Here is a 12,277-nt window from a genome sequence, read left to right on the forward strand (position 1 = left end):
TGCGCCAAAGTTCACAGCATTCAACACACAAGATGGATGTGGACAGACTGATCACAATGGTGCATGACCACCCAGAACTGTGGGATATGCGGGCAGAATCGTACCACGACCGGTACAAAAAGGATGCCGCGTGGGAGGAGCTTTCAAAGGAGCTGTTGTAGCGTCGTTGGGATCAGGGAACTCGTGCGCAGCGTCAGAAAATAAGTAAGTAAATACACACATTGCACTTTGCTGTAATTCATTATTTATGGCCCTGTTTTGTGGTTATACTCTGAAAGCTAGAGAAAACTGCGCCAAAACGATCATGTGACGTTCCTATGGGTGTTCCCTGTGTCATGTGACAAGTTAATTTTAATACCTTCTGATTTTAAAACGGAAGACAAACGGAAGCACAACATCCGTTTAAAACGGAACAGTACCATAAAGTCTCCACATAATACCACATACAATGCCTAAACATACCACCATACATTGCCTAAATAACACCACAGTAGATCATTTTATCCTGAGTCTGTGCTGGGGACGGTCGGCAGCATATCGACCACTTGAGTCCCTCTCTATGAGCCAGAATCCGTAAGAGTGACTTCTTCGAGACGTCTATGTATTACACTTTCTGTGCAATCTTTAGGCCTATGCATTTGTTTTTCGTCGGCAGATCCCACTGTTTTTGGCGGGGGCCATAACGTAAAGGACCAAACATCCATAATGATGCATCAGATGTCGCTCTGTAAGAAGCAATTTATTCCTTACTACGAATCACAGAGTATCAGTACAAGCCCTAGCAAATAGTGGCAGGATGACCAAAAAAAAAATCCTTGCCCCACGACCTCTACCTTATCTCACATATCTCAAGTTCCGAGAAGCTTCAGAGACATTTACATACATATACATGACTTATTTTTATAGCTTTACTTTCATGAGCTGTGATCTTTAGGTTTTGTGGCTCTTTAAGAAGCTGCATTACAAGAGGGGGTATATAAAGAAGAATGCTTTCTGACAAGGGTGCTCAAGAAAGTGACACATCCCATAGAGCCGGGTGAGCGTCTGGTGAGGGAGATGTATGGCAGTGCTTACAGTGGATTGTTATTGCAATAATCTATTTTCGGGAGCCAGGATTTTATTAATATCATTTCTCTTCTTTTGCTACGGATACAGTTATCCTCTTGTGTAGGGCTCAGGCTCCGTATCAGTATATGTGCCAGGCAATCCAGATTGTAGCTTTCTTAAACATCTCCCGTCTCTCCTGACTTTGTCACGAGCTTTCATCTCGCCTCCTGATTCTGTTATGGAATAACTTTGTGCACGTACTCATATGGGATGGTCTTCACTCCCCAAAAAATATTCCAAGTAGTAGTTAAGAAAACAGCATCCCCTGTAGGGAATTTCTTTTATTGTTCCCATCAGCATTGTACATAAAATTGAAGCAACGTTTCGACCCGTTGTGGTGGCTGGGTCTTTTTCAAGAAAGACCCAACCACTGTTACAGGCCGAAATGTTGCTTCTATTCTTTGTATGATGATGATTTGCACAATAAAATAAATTCACTGAAGGAAGATGCGGTTTTCTCAACTGCTGCTATGAACTGATGGAACCTGTCACAATATGAGTGTCATACAAAATGTAGGCATGACACTAGAAATTCTACTCCCACTGTACAATAAGGTAGAATAGAGATTCTAGAGCCTGATATTCTGGAAACAAGCACGAAGTGGTCAAATGTATGAAGCTTCCCTGATGTAAACTGTCTGTTAAAGGGAATTTATCATCAAGAAATTACCCATTATTTAAATCTAGCTTTTACATTAAACCTTAAAAATTTTTTATTTTTAGGGGTGCTTTTTCTTTTTTTATTTAACTCTCCAAGGCCTCATGCACACGGCCGTAGCATGACCCGTGGTTACAGGCACCGACGGCCGTGACGTGTCATCCGCAGGCCGTCCGCAATCACAAAAGATGTGCATTCATTTCAATGGTGCAGGACCGAAATTGCGAACCATAAAATGACTTGTCCTGAGTTTTTACGGTCCACAATTGCGGCCCCCACATTGTCTGTGTCAACCACGGACGTGTGTATGGGCCCATAGAAACAAATGGGTCCACAAATCATCCGAAATGAATTGTGGACGCAAAAATGCGTTCGTGTGCATGAGGCCTAAATGTAAAAAAGAATCCTGAAATCTTGCAGTTTATACACTGGCCTCTGAGCCCCACAATAGGCTAACCCTTCCTGTTCTGTAGAGATCACTTCTCAGCAGTCATCTCATTATCACCAGTAATAATAGGGATGGACATAGCTCCCCTCCTATCCCTTTCTTTTCCGTAGAGATCACTTCTCGGGAGTCATCTCATTACCATCACAGGCAGGATTACAATGAAGGGTAATACCTTCCTATAGATAACACAGAATCCAGCACTGACAATAAGTAAAAGAAACATCTCCCCTCCTCCCCCTCCCTGCACAATGACCTCTGCACAGGTCACAGAGCATGCCTAGAAAACTCTGCCATAGAAGTCAATGGGTCCCCTCTTGTTTACAGGTTTCTATAGTCCATGTGGCTGCTGTAAAAAGAGTATGTCAGTATCTAGTTTTCATTAGTAAAAAAAAAATGTATATGTGATACATTCCCTTTAAGTAAATGTAACAGCGTGGGAGATTGCTATGGTGATATGTTTCATTGTCTATTTAGAAGATGACTATCATTTTAGATCTACAATTTACATAGTGATAGATAGATAGATAGATAGATAGATAGATAGATAGATAGATAGATAGATAGATAGATAGATAGATAGATAGATAGATAGATAGATAGATAGATAGATTAGATAGATAGATAGAACACTTATCCCTTCAGCAGAAACAAATATTTTGTAGTCTGGTCAATTCAGGGGTGTGAATTCAGTGGGAGAGACAGTACGCCTCACGCCTCACTAATGTCAATAGTATACAAGGAATGTTCCGTCTTATAGTAGGACATCATGTAGGGTGCACCATTATCACACCACGAAAATAACGACACAAACCCAAGATGTAACTACATGCATTTTTTGTTGGGGTTTTATTGAAGGGCCTGTTCCATTTTCCTTTGGGGCATAATGTTCTGGAACCCTTGCTGTTATAAATTGCATCGGGATCGTGTGTAGTGTAAGAACTGGCTTTTGTGGTAATTTACCAGAGCGCCAACAACCCATGTAAATATAGCCTAGCAACTCTCTGACAGTACACACTCCCAAGTCGAGGCAATCTGACCCACAACCCAGTTATTGCAAGACATCATTGTGCACTCAAAGTACTTAACAGAGAGACGGATCTGTAAAGAGCAGCATGGACAGTAAACTTAACCTTAGCAACCAGTGCCAGGCAGCTGCTGCCAAGGCTAATAAAATCATAGGATGCATCAAAAAAGGCATAGATACCAATGAAAAGAACATAGTTTTGCCTCTATACAAATCACTAGTCAGACCACATATGGAATATTGTGTACAATTTTGGGCACCTGTGTATAAGAAGGACATGGCTGAACTAGAACAGGTGCAAAGAAGGGCGACCAAAGTAATTAAGGGAATGGGCGGATTGCTGTACCATGAAAGGTTATCAAACTTGGGGCTATCAGTTTAGAAAAAAGACGGCATAGGGGGCGATCTAATTACAATGTACAAATATATAATTGGACAGTACAGAGATCTTTATAATGATCTTTTTACACCTAGGCCCCACACCAAGGTAACCATGACAAGGGGGCATCCTCCACATCTACAGGAAAGAAGGTGTCATAAGTACATGGATTCTTTACTGTAAGAGCACCAAGATTATGGAACTCTCTGCTACAGGATGTTGTGATGGTTGATGGATGGTTCGGTAGGGGCCTGGATGCATTTCTCCAAAAGTATAATATTACGAGTTATGGTTACTAGACTTTGTAGATTGGAAGTTGATGTAGGAATTTATTCTGGTTGTCATATTCGGAAGGAATTTATTCACCTAATATGGGGCAATTGGCATCCTCCTCATCAGGGTTTTTTGCCTTCCTCTGGATCCACACTGTAGGATTATTGTTTGGACTTGATGGACCAGTGTTTTTTTTCAACCTTATCAACTATGTAAAGGTCCTATTACACGGGCAGATATTCTGCCAGTAAAACGAGAATAGATTGACAATACGTGATGTCGATCGGTGCTCGTTTGTTCCATTCAAACAGAGCAATGATCCGGAGCAATAATCAAACGCAACAATAATGAGTTATTACGCTCGTTCGTCCCCATACATTTGGATCTTATGGGCAGCACATCCCCTGTTTACATGTGCCGCCAACAAGCGACCGTTTTTTTACCCCACATAATAGATGCGATCGGCAGATGACTAGCGTTTGTTTGTTTGTCGGCATCACAGTGCGTGCAATGATCGGGAACAGGCGTTTGTACGAGCACTCGTTCGCCTGATCATTGACACGTGTCCAAGGGCCTTAACTATGTGACTATGTTGACAGTTTCCCAACAGGAGCTTCTTTTCTACACTGCACAGAGTAAAAATTAACCGATAAACAGATGGCTGAATTGAGGTGATATAGATGATAGAGAATAGAACTTGTCCGACCTAATTCGGTACAGTTGTGAGCAATGATATTCACGAGAGCCAAGGTCATCATTCCAAAAACCATCAGTAGAAGAATCACAATGGCTGCTACCTCAACCAGCAATGAATGGGTGCCGACTCTACTAAGGACCACAGCAAATTACATATGGGAATTGTGCAAAGTGTCAGACTGTATGGATTAATGGCTGTAGGGATAAATGGTTGTATGGATTAATGGTTGTATGGATTAATGATTGTATGGATTAATGGTTGTATGGATTAATAGTTGTATGGATTAATAGTTGTATGGATTAATTTGCACCAGTGGATATGTGAATTGATCGTTACATAGATCTAATTGGCAGATTTGTAAACAGCTATGGATTTCTGCCATAGTTGACCTGCTCAAATACTGTACGTCCTGGACTCTTGTCCTTTTAGTTGCAATCAAGTATATAGATAGGGACTGTATACCCTACTATGAGTATGGCTGTTTCATCTACTTATCTACTTCATCTACCTAGAAGGCAGCACATGTCAGCCTTACAAAATATTTCACATTAAAGTGGTTGTCCCATCTAAAAAAAATCCTTCTCTGAATGAGGGTCCAACAGCTGAATTCACCATGTTATCACTGTGGGCAACCATGTGATATAACGATGGGTTCTTAAGAATGGGAGACACTTTTCAGTAGCTCTCTACTTTGGATAATAGAGGGGGGAATGTCCCGAGCATGTTGTATCCTGTATACAGAGCAGCTGTATCTTGCACTGAATCCTTTATCTGTCAGATCCATGGGACTGACGGGGTCAGTGACAGCGGGTCCTGTGTGTCTCTGACAGGCAGGATCGATCTGTTACCAATTACATCTAAGTTCATATCTTGGATGTAATAGATTAATGGTGGATCCTGTGTGTCAGAGACACGCAGGACCCACTGTCACTGAACCGGTCAGTCCCGCGAACCTGGTGGATTCAGGTCTTAGCGTACGATACAGATGCTCTGTATAGAGGATACAAAGCAGCTGTATCTAAAAAAGTTAAAATATTTTTTAATAAAATATATTTAGGAAGTTGCAACAAACACACTGATAGACATTTTTATTTTTTTTAAAAAACAACAATGCAAACTTTTACATAGGCTTTGTTAAACAGCCCCTTTAAAGCTACAACATTTTGGATAATTGTATACTTCCGACTTTATGGCTATAGTTTGGGGAAAGCCCTCTCCTGTTCCAGTATGACTATGCATCAGTGGAACAAAGCGAGGTCTATAAAGACATGGTGCGACGAGTTTAATGGGGAGGAACTCGAGTGTCCGTACAGAGCCCAGACCTCAACCCCATCCAACACCTTTTGGATGAACTAGAATGGAGATTGTGAGCCATGCCCTCTCGTCCAACATCAGTGTCTGACCTCACAATTGCTCTTTTCGCTGAATGGGCACAAATTCTCACAGACACGCTCCAAAATCTTGTAGAAAGCCTTACCAGGTGAGAGGAGGCTGTTATAGCCAATGCCCATGGTTTTGGAATGGGATGTCCATCAAGCTTATATAGGTGTAAAAGTCAGGTGTCCACATACTTTTGGCCACATTGCGTATACGGTGAACACTGAATTTAGTTTAGAGCGCTGCACTGTCCTGTTATTTTGGTAATAATTTAGATGCACCGAGTAAAGACTGGTTTGCTTAGCAAAATCCTTTACTCGAAGGGTATATTCAGATGTAGCGGAATTACAGTGCAGATTCTCTGCCACAAACTGTGGCAATTTACCGTACAATACATGTGGGTGGAGTTTTCAGAACCCTAGTCACACGTATTGGAAATAATCAGCACGGAAATAATGGGAAGCTACGGATTTTCCATACAAAAATCTGTGGTAAATGTGAATTTAAATCAAAATCTGCGGTAGATTCTTTCCGCCACGTCCGGACTTAGCCCTATGATACAGATATGTAGTTAATGCCGCATCATTTAATTATACTAAATATTTGCCTTTGTAAGAAAAACATCCTTCAGGACTCTTGAAATCAACAACAACAGCAGTGAGCATGATGATTCTCAATTATCGAGGACCCAGGAGGTAGCTCCAGACGACACCCCTATTAATTATCACATTTATGAAGCACCATCAATTATTCATGTTCTCCTCAGCCGGCAGAAGGGATTATGACAATGTATACGGTCAGAAATAGCAGCGGACTGTTCCACATTGACTCTTTATTTTTCCATGACTGCAGTCATAGCCTTATTACAGAACTATGGACTCTCTGCTTGAAGTTAGGACTTTAGGACTAGAGAAGAGCGAGCCCGGAGAATACAATGGGAGAATCAATTCCGTTCTGATCAGTAATCGTCATTGAACAATGTTTTCTAAGGGCCGGTAGACCGTTCTCTTACAGTGTGAAGATACCGCCCACCTTCTAAGCCTCAGTATTGTAGAACTAGACATGGACCGCACATGCACTTGTTATACTTTCACCTTCTAATGTTATGTAATGGATTAGTGATAAGACAGCATAGTGGCAGAGTACGCATGGAACAGGCATTTCCTGGGCGAGTAAACCACAGGCTTATGGCAATGTTGCAAATCGGTGGGGCACAGGCTATTTAGCAGGTCGCCAGTCGGATGGGACTGGACGCCACTGGTTCTTTTGGTGGGCAGTCCAGGCAAGCGGGATTAGTGGGCAGAGTGTGGGATGCCGCACTCAGTGGGGTCACCTAACTGTATAGTATTTATTAATATATAAAGTGTAGATTACCAAATGTTTGCCATATGTTACAGCGTTGTGTAGATGACCGGTTGGTGTAACACATGCACACCCAATGGAATTATAGACTCTCTTTGGAGCTATAAGATGAGATGGGCGACTCTATCCACTCAATTCACTGGTTTGCCCCATTCTACCAGCCCAGTAAATGCAATGAGAAATCAATTTACTACAGTTTGACGACCGTAATTGCACAATGGCCGATAGATCGTGAATTAATATGAGAATCGGTGAAACTCTTACAAATGAACTCAACCATCTCTAATTATGAGCATGAAATTTTCAGCACACAGCTAATCTTGTCAGATCCTGAAACATAAAATCTTACAATATCCCGTGTGTGATGCTGTGGCTACCTAGCAGCACGTCATAGCAACACAGAATGCTGAATAATCCCAAAGAGACAACAACGGGCAAATGTTAATAACATCATTACGGCCAAACGGCGTTCTGACGAATCCCAACAGGAACGCGATTTGGTAAATTGCATTATTTCTCTATATTATTATTCTACATTATTTAGTAGATGTCTATATTATGCAAATGTGTGAATACAGACAGGCAGTTAATAATCCCTAATCAGAGGTGTAGCTATAAAAAAAAAATTGTCAAATACCCTATTCGTGAATTCTAGGTTTATAGAGAGAGTTCCCCATTCAGGATTCTCATCTAATAGCCAGAGCAGAGAGTGGCTACTAAGAGCGTCTCTTGCTCTGGAGGACCTGTACATTTAACGGGCAGCTCATTGATGACAATGTGAACTGTGCAATGCTTCGTTTCACCTGTGGTGGCACTGCATGGAAATTGAACACTTGCTGCTGTGTTTCCACACAGATTAAAGCTGATCGCCGGGGGTTTCAGCAGTAATCAACATATTGTCAGGGGACCCTTCTAATAAAGAGATTGTCTAAAGCAGACAACCCCTTTAAAATTGATCTGGAATTTGAGATATTATGTGACTTCTACCAAGTGACATAAATGTAGAATTTTCACAAGATTTCAACGAAACATCTAAAAGTCGTTTGACACACAGTTTGTTCTGGTCAAAATAAAAACATATAAATTATTTCCTAGACAATAATTTCTCAGACACAAAACAGTGCCACCTTATGGCCATACGATCACAAAAAAATTATACAAATGCTTTGCACTAGATAACATGGAACCCCTGGATGGTTGACGCATTTGAGCGGCAGGGACTGTCCAACAAAATTGCAGCATGTAGATTACACAATAGATTGTTCTATTGTTAGACTGCACTCAATTGCACATACAACGTAGACTAGATAGGCTATAGACTAAATGGACATTTAAAGCAGAAATCTCTATAGCTAGTCATTACCTAGCTGACATAAGAAGTGCCAGTCCTTACACAGTCATTTCTTTTTCTACAATGTAAATCAATACCGTGAACCCTTTGTGCAGTGAATCGTGCAAATCTGACAAATGTACGGACAAAATCAAATGACACAGATATCCGTAGGCCTTAGATCAAAAGTGTCATTTTCCTGGAAAAGTCTATTAGCTAATGCTATAAATAGTCTTATTAACAGGGCTGACGTATGTGGGCGTTACTCTATGAATATATATATATTGGCTGGTACAATGGGGGAGCTGTATTAATACTGACGCACTGTACTGTGTGTGCGCCATATTCAGCAAATTGACATAAATACATCTGCCCCAGTCTGTGTAGTGCCATTTGTAATCCAGACAAATCTGTTCACTTTTTTTGGGGTGTCGAATATGTTGCATGGCATTGTATATTTTTGCTATAGGATTGGGAAATTTTTATGCTCATTAGTCCAAAATATCTTGTGGGCAATATTTATTTTATGTCTATAGCGAGCTCTACTCCCCGGATCATTTGTGTCACACATCTATAGCCCATCCAGACCCCAGATAACCCCCCCCCCCCCCCCCCAGAAATACGGCGACTCTGTCCATTTCTTATACTAAAAAAAACTAGAAATAAGGTAAAACAATCAGGACTGTTGACAGATATATTAGAAGAAGAGGGACTGTGTTCATTGTAAACTTTATTACCAGTGTAGATCATGATTGTTGCCTATAAAAAAAAAACTCTCATCCCATGTACTGCAGAATCAGCAATGTTTTATCTCTATGGGAAGGTGTTTACTAGGATGGGGATATATAAACACCTTCAATATAGGTGGTATAAGTGAACTTCTGGCAATGGATTCACTGCATTAGTTATGGCCTATGGTCTGTTTCCAGAAACAGCGCCACACCCGTCAATAGGTTTTGTCTGGAATTGCAGCTCAGCTCCATTGAAGTGATTTCAGCTGAGCTGCAATACCACACACTACCTGTGGACAGGTGTGGTACTGCGTTTGGAAGAAAGCAGCCATGGTTTTCTAATTCTGGACAACCCCTTTAAATAGGACTGCGCTGCAATACCAGACAGAGCCCATAGACAACGGCGGTGCTGGTCCTTGGGGAGAAAGCAGACCTAGTTTTCTAATCATAAATAGACCCTTTTAAGACCCCACATCCCATTGCAATATGCTGCCCTACTGTTGTGCTTAAATGAGAAATCCATATGAGCAGTGTACTGATATAGATACAGAAGCTAATCAATTCCAAAGTAGATTGTCAGCCTAGAGATAAAAAAAAAAAAGGGGATCCAAGCGACTAGAGGCGAAGTCCTCCCCAATTCCCACTTGGGCCTTAAAGTTTTAGTTTATCAATGTTTCAACGTATTCTTACATGGCCTAATTTTATATTCTGATCCAACAATCAGGCCAATTATGGAGGAAAATACAAGCACCGCATTAACAAGGAGGGGGTTGTACTCCATCACTTCCTGGAGACTGTAATCATTTATATAAAATGGCTCCTATTCATTGCAGCTGCCATAAAGCACTATGCTGTACTGTCTATACAGGAAATACAGGAAGGAAGTGGTTGTGTCTACTATATGAGAAGTCTTAAAAATTAAAAATAAAAAATTACAACATTAAAAAAAGACTAAAAACCTTATATATCATCTATATACTTACATCTAATGAATGAAACTAAAATTAAATACATCGTATTCCCTTTCAGGGAACAGAACATCGGCCCCAACATCTATAGAGAAGTTGCTAGAATGGGGAACACCAATCTCCCCCAGCTGCACGACCACATTCGTGCGGCTCGCCCCCTTGCGGTCGGGCATCATCAATCGAACATTTATGATTTTTGGCTGGCAATGGACAGTGTGTCAGTTCATCAATCTGACAGAAGTGTCTGGACATGGCTTTTATTAATAAGGGTCTCATGTGGGGATCCCGTTCACTATTTCTATAGGCATGGACACATATACTTTCCTTACAAGGGGATTTTAGGTGACTTGCGCACAGTGAGGGCTGAGCTTATGAATTTGAGACAACTAAGGCACTACCTGATGTCATCAATATGTGGATCGATAATGGGACAATAAATCTAGAAATAAATTGACAGTTATGTTGCTTATCAATGGAAACAGTCAACAAGCTCGTGGACAGGTACTCCTTAACAGGAGCTAAGCTCTTATATTTGATTACTGTAGAGTGTCTGGTTTAAGGACTACACTTCCCAGAATATAGACCACTAGAACAATCTCTGTGCAGACATTGAACCAGCAGGGAATGTTGGGAAATTTCAGCTCTGAAGCCTGTAGAATTCTGAATGCAGCTCAGATATAATACAGGCTGTAAGTGAAGTTCTATACAAGATAAGTAATGTAATAGAATGTATTTACAAAGCTGCTCAACTTTTTGATTTAACGACACAGTGTCTTTTACAACCAGGACAGCCAACTCAGAAATCCTCCACCTTTAACGTGATTTATGACACACAACTGTGCCCAACCAATCAGAAACTCCAAATCCTACATGTTCCATCCTAACTATTCCTCATACATACAACACATGATCATAATTAGTGGCCTCATATATATCGCTCACCTTGAATCTTTCAGAAACCCCTTCACTGATACTGATTGTAAATTCTGCAATTTTCGGGGGGCGAAATTTCCCTTTCTTGTGATCGCGTTCATATTCAGTCTTTGTTTTCACCACAACCTAGAAGAAATAAATAAAATGAAAGTTAATCTAATGAGTAATACAACTATAGAAAGCTGAGTGTTTTGGGTTGATACATGGACTATGAAGCACAGTGGTCTATGAACAGTTCACTACATCCATATTCATATTTCATAGGTGCGAACTCTATGACTACACAGTAATGAGAATTTTATCAACCTGCAAAATCCAATTATTTGACTTCAAAGAGTATTTCACCGTAAAATAAAAGGAAACCTCTGTAAATATAAGCTCTTGAGTTGTCTTTCTCTGTAAAATTGTTAATGCAGAGCTGTAATTATTTGATAGGAAAAACAAAACAGTGCCCCCACAGGTAAAATAAGGTATAACTATTCATATATTTAACACGATAACTCATGAAAATGCAGATGTTAATCGGAACCCATTACTCAGTACTGCAACATAGCAGGGCTAACCGCTGAGGTGCCAATATCTCTGCCAAATGATAACACTAGGACTTTGTCTATGGAGAGGACTTCACAGAATTACAACAAGAGGTGGCGCTGTCTTAAAAAGGTAGTATAATAAAAAAAACAATTATGCAACTTTCTAATAAACTTTAGGGGGGATTTATTATTCTTTCTATGCTAGTTTTCTGCGACTTTTGGCATTTGCGCCGCTCCCGGTATGTTACATAAAAAGTGGGTGAGGCTTAGCGGAAGAGGGTATGGTCTAAGAAAGTCGCATAAATTATAGCGCAAGTCTACTTTGGCTCGTAGCTGCAGTAGAGCTGGCTTTCTGGCGCACAGACGGCCAGAGATGATCCTAATTTATTAAGAGACGTGCACCTCTTAATAAACTAGGCGCTTCTTACTTCAGCAATCTTTACATAAGAACCAGCAT

The 12,277-nt window shown here is 40.7% G+C and overlaps 1 protein-coding gene across 1 annotated transcript in view; it reads right to left on the reverse strand.

Annotated features, from left to right (window-relative positions):
* Positions 1-12,277, reverse strand: part of NSG1 (neuronal vesicle trafficking associated 1) — a 66,373-nt gene that overhangs the window by 31,130 nt on the left and 22,966 nt on the right. Inside the window, exon 3 of the mRNA XM_075858044.1 lies at positions 11,297-11,413. Coding sequence (XP_075714159.1) covers positions 11,297-11,413 — 117 coding nt within the window. The remainder of the gene's footprint in view (positions 1-11,296; positions 11,414-12,277) is intronic.

Source organism: Rhinoderma darwinii, chromosome 1 (genome assembly GCF_050947455.1).
Source record: "Rhinoderma darwinii isolate aRhiDar2 chromosome 1, aRhiDar2.hap1, whole genome shotgun sequence".
NCBI classification, from domain to species: Eukaryota; Metazoa; Chordata; class Amphibia; order Anura; family Rhinodermatidae; genus Rhinoderma; species Rhinoderma darwinii.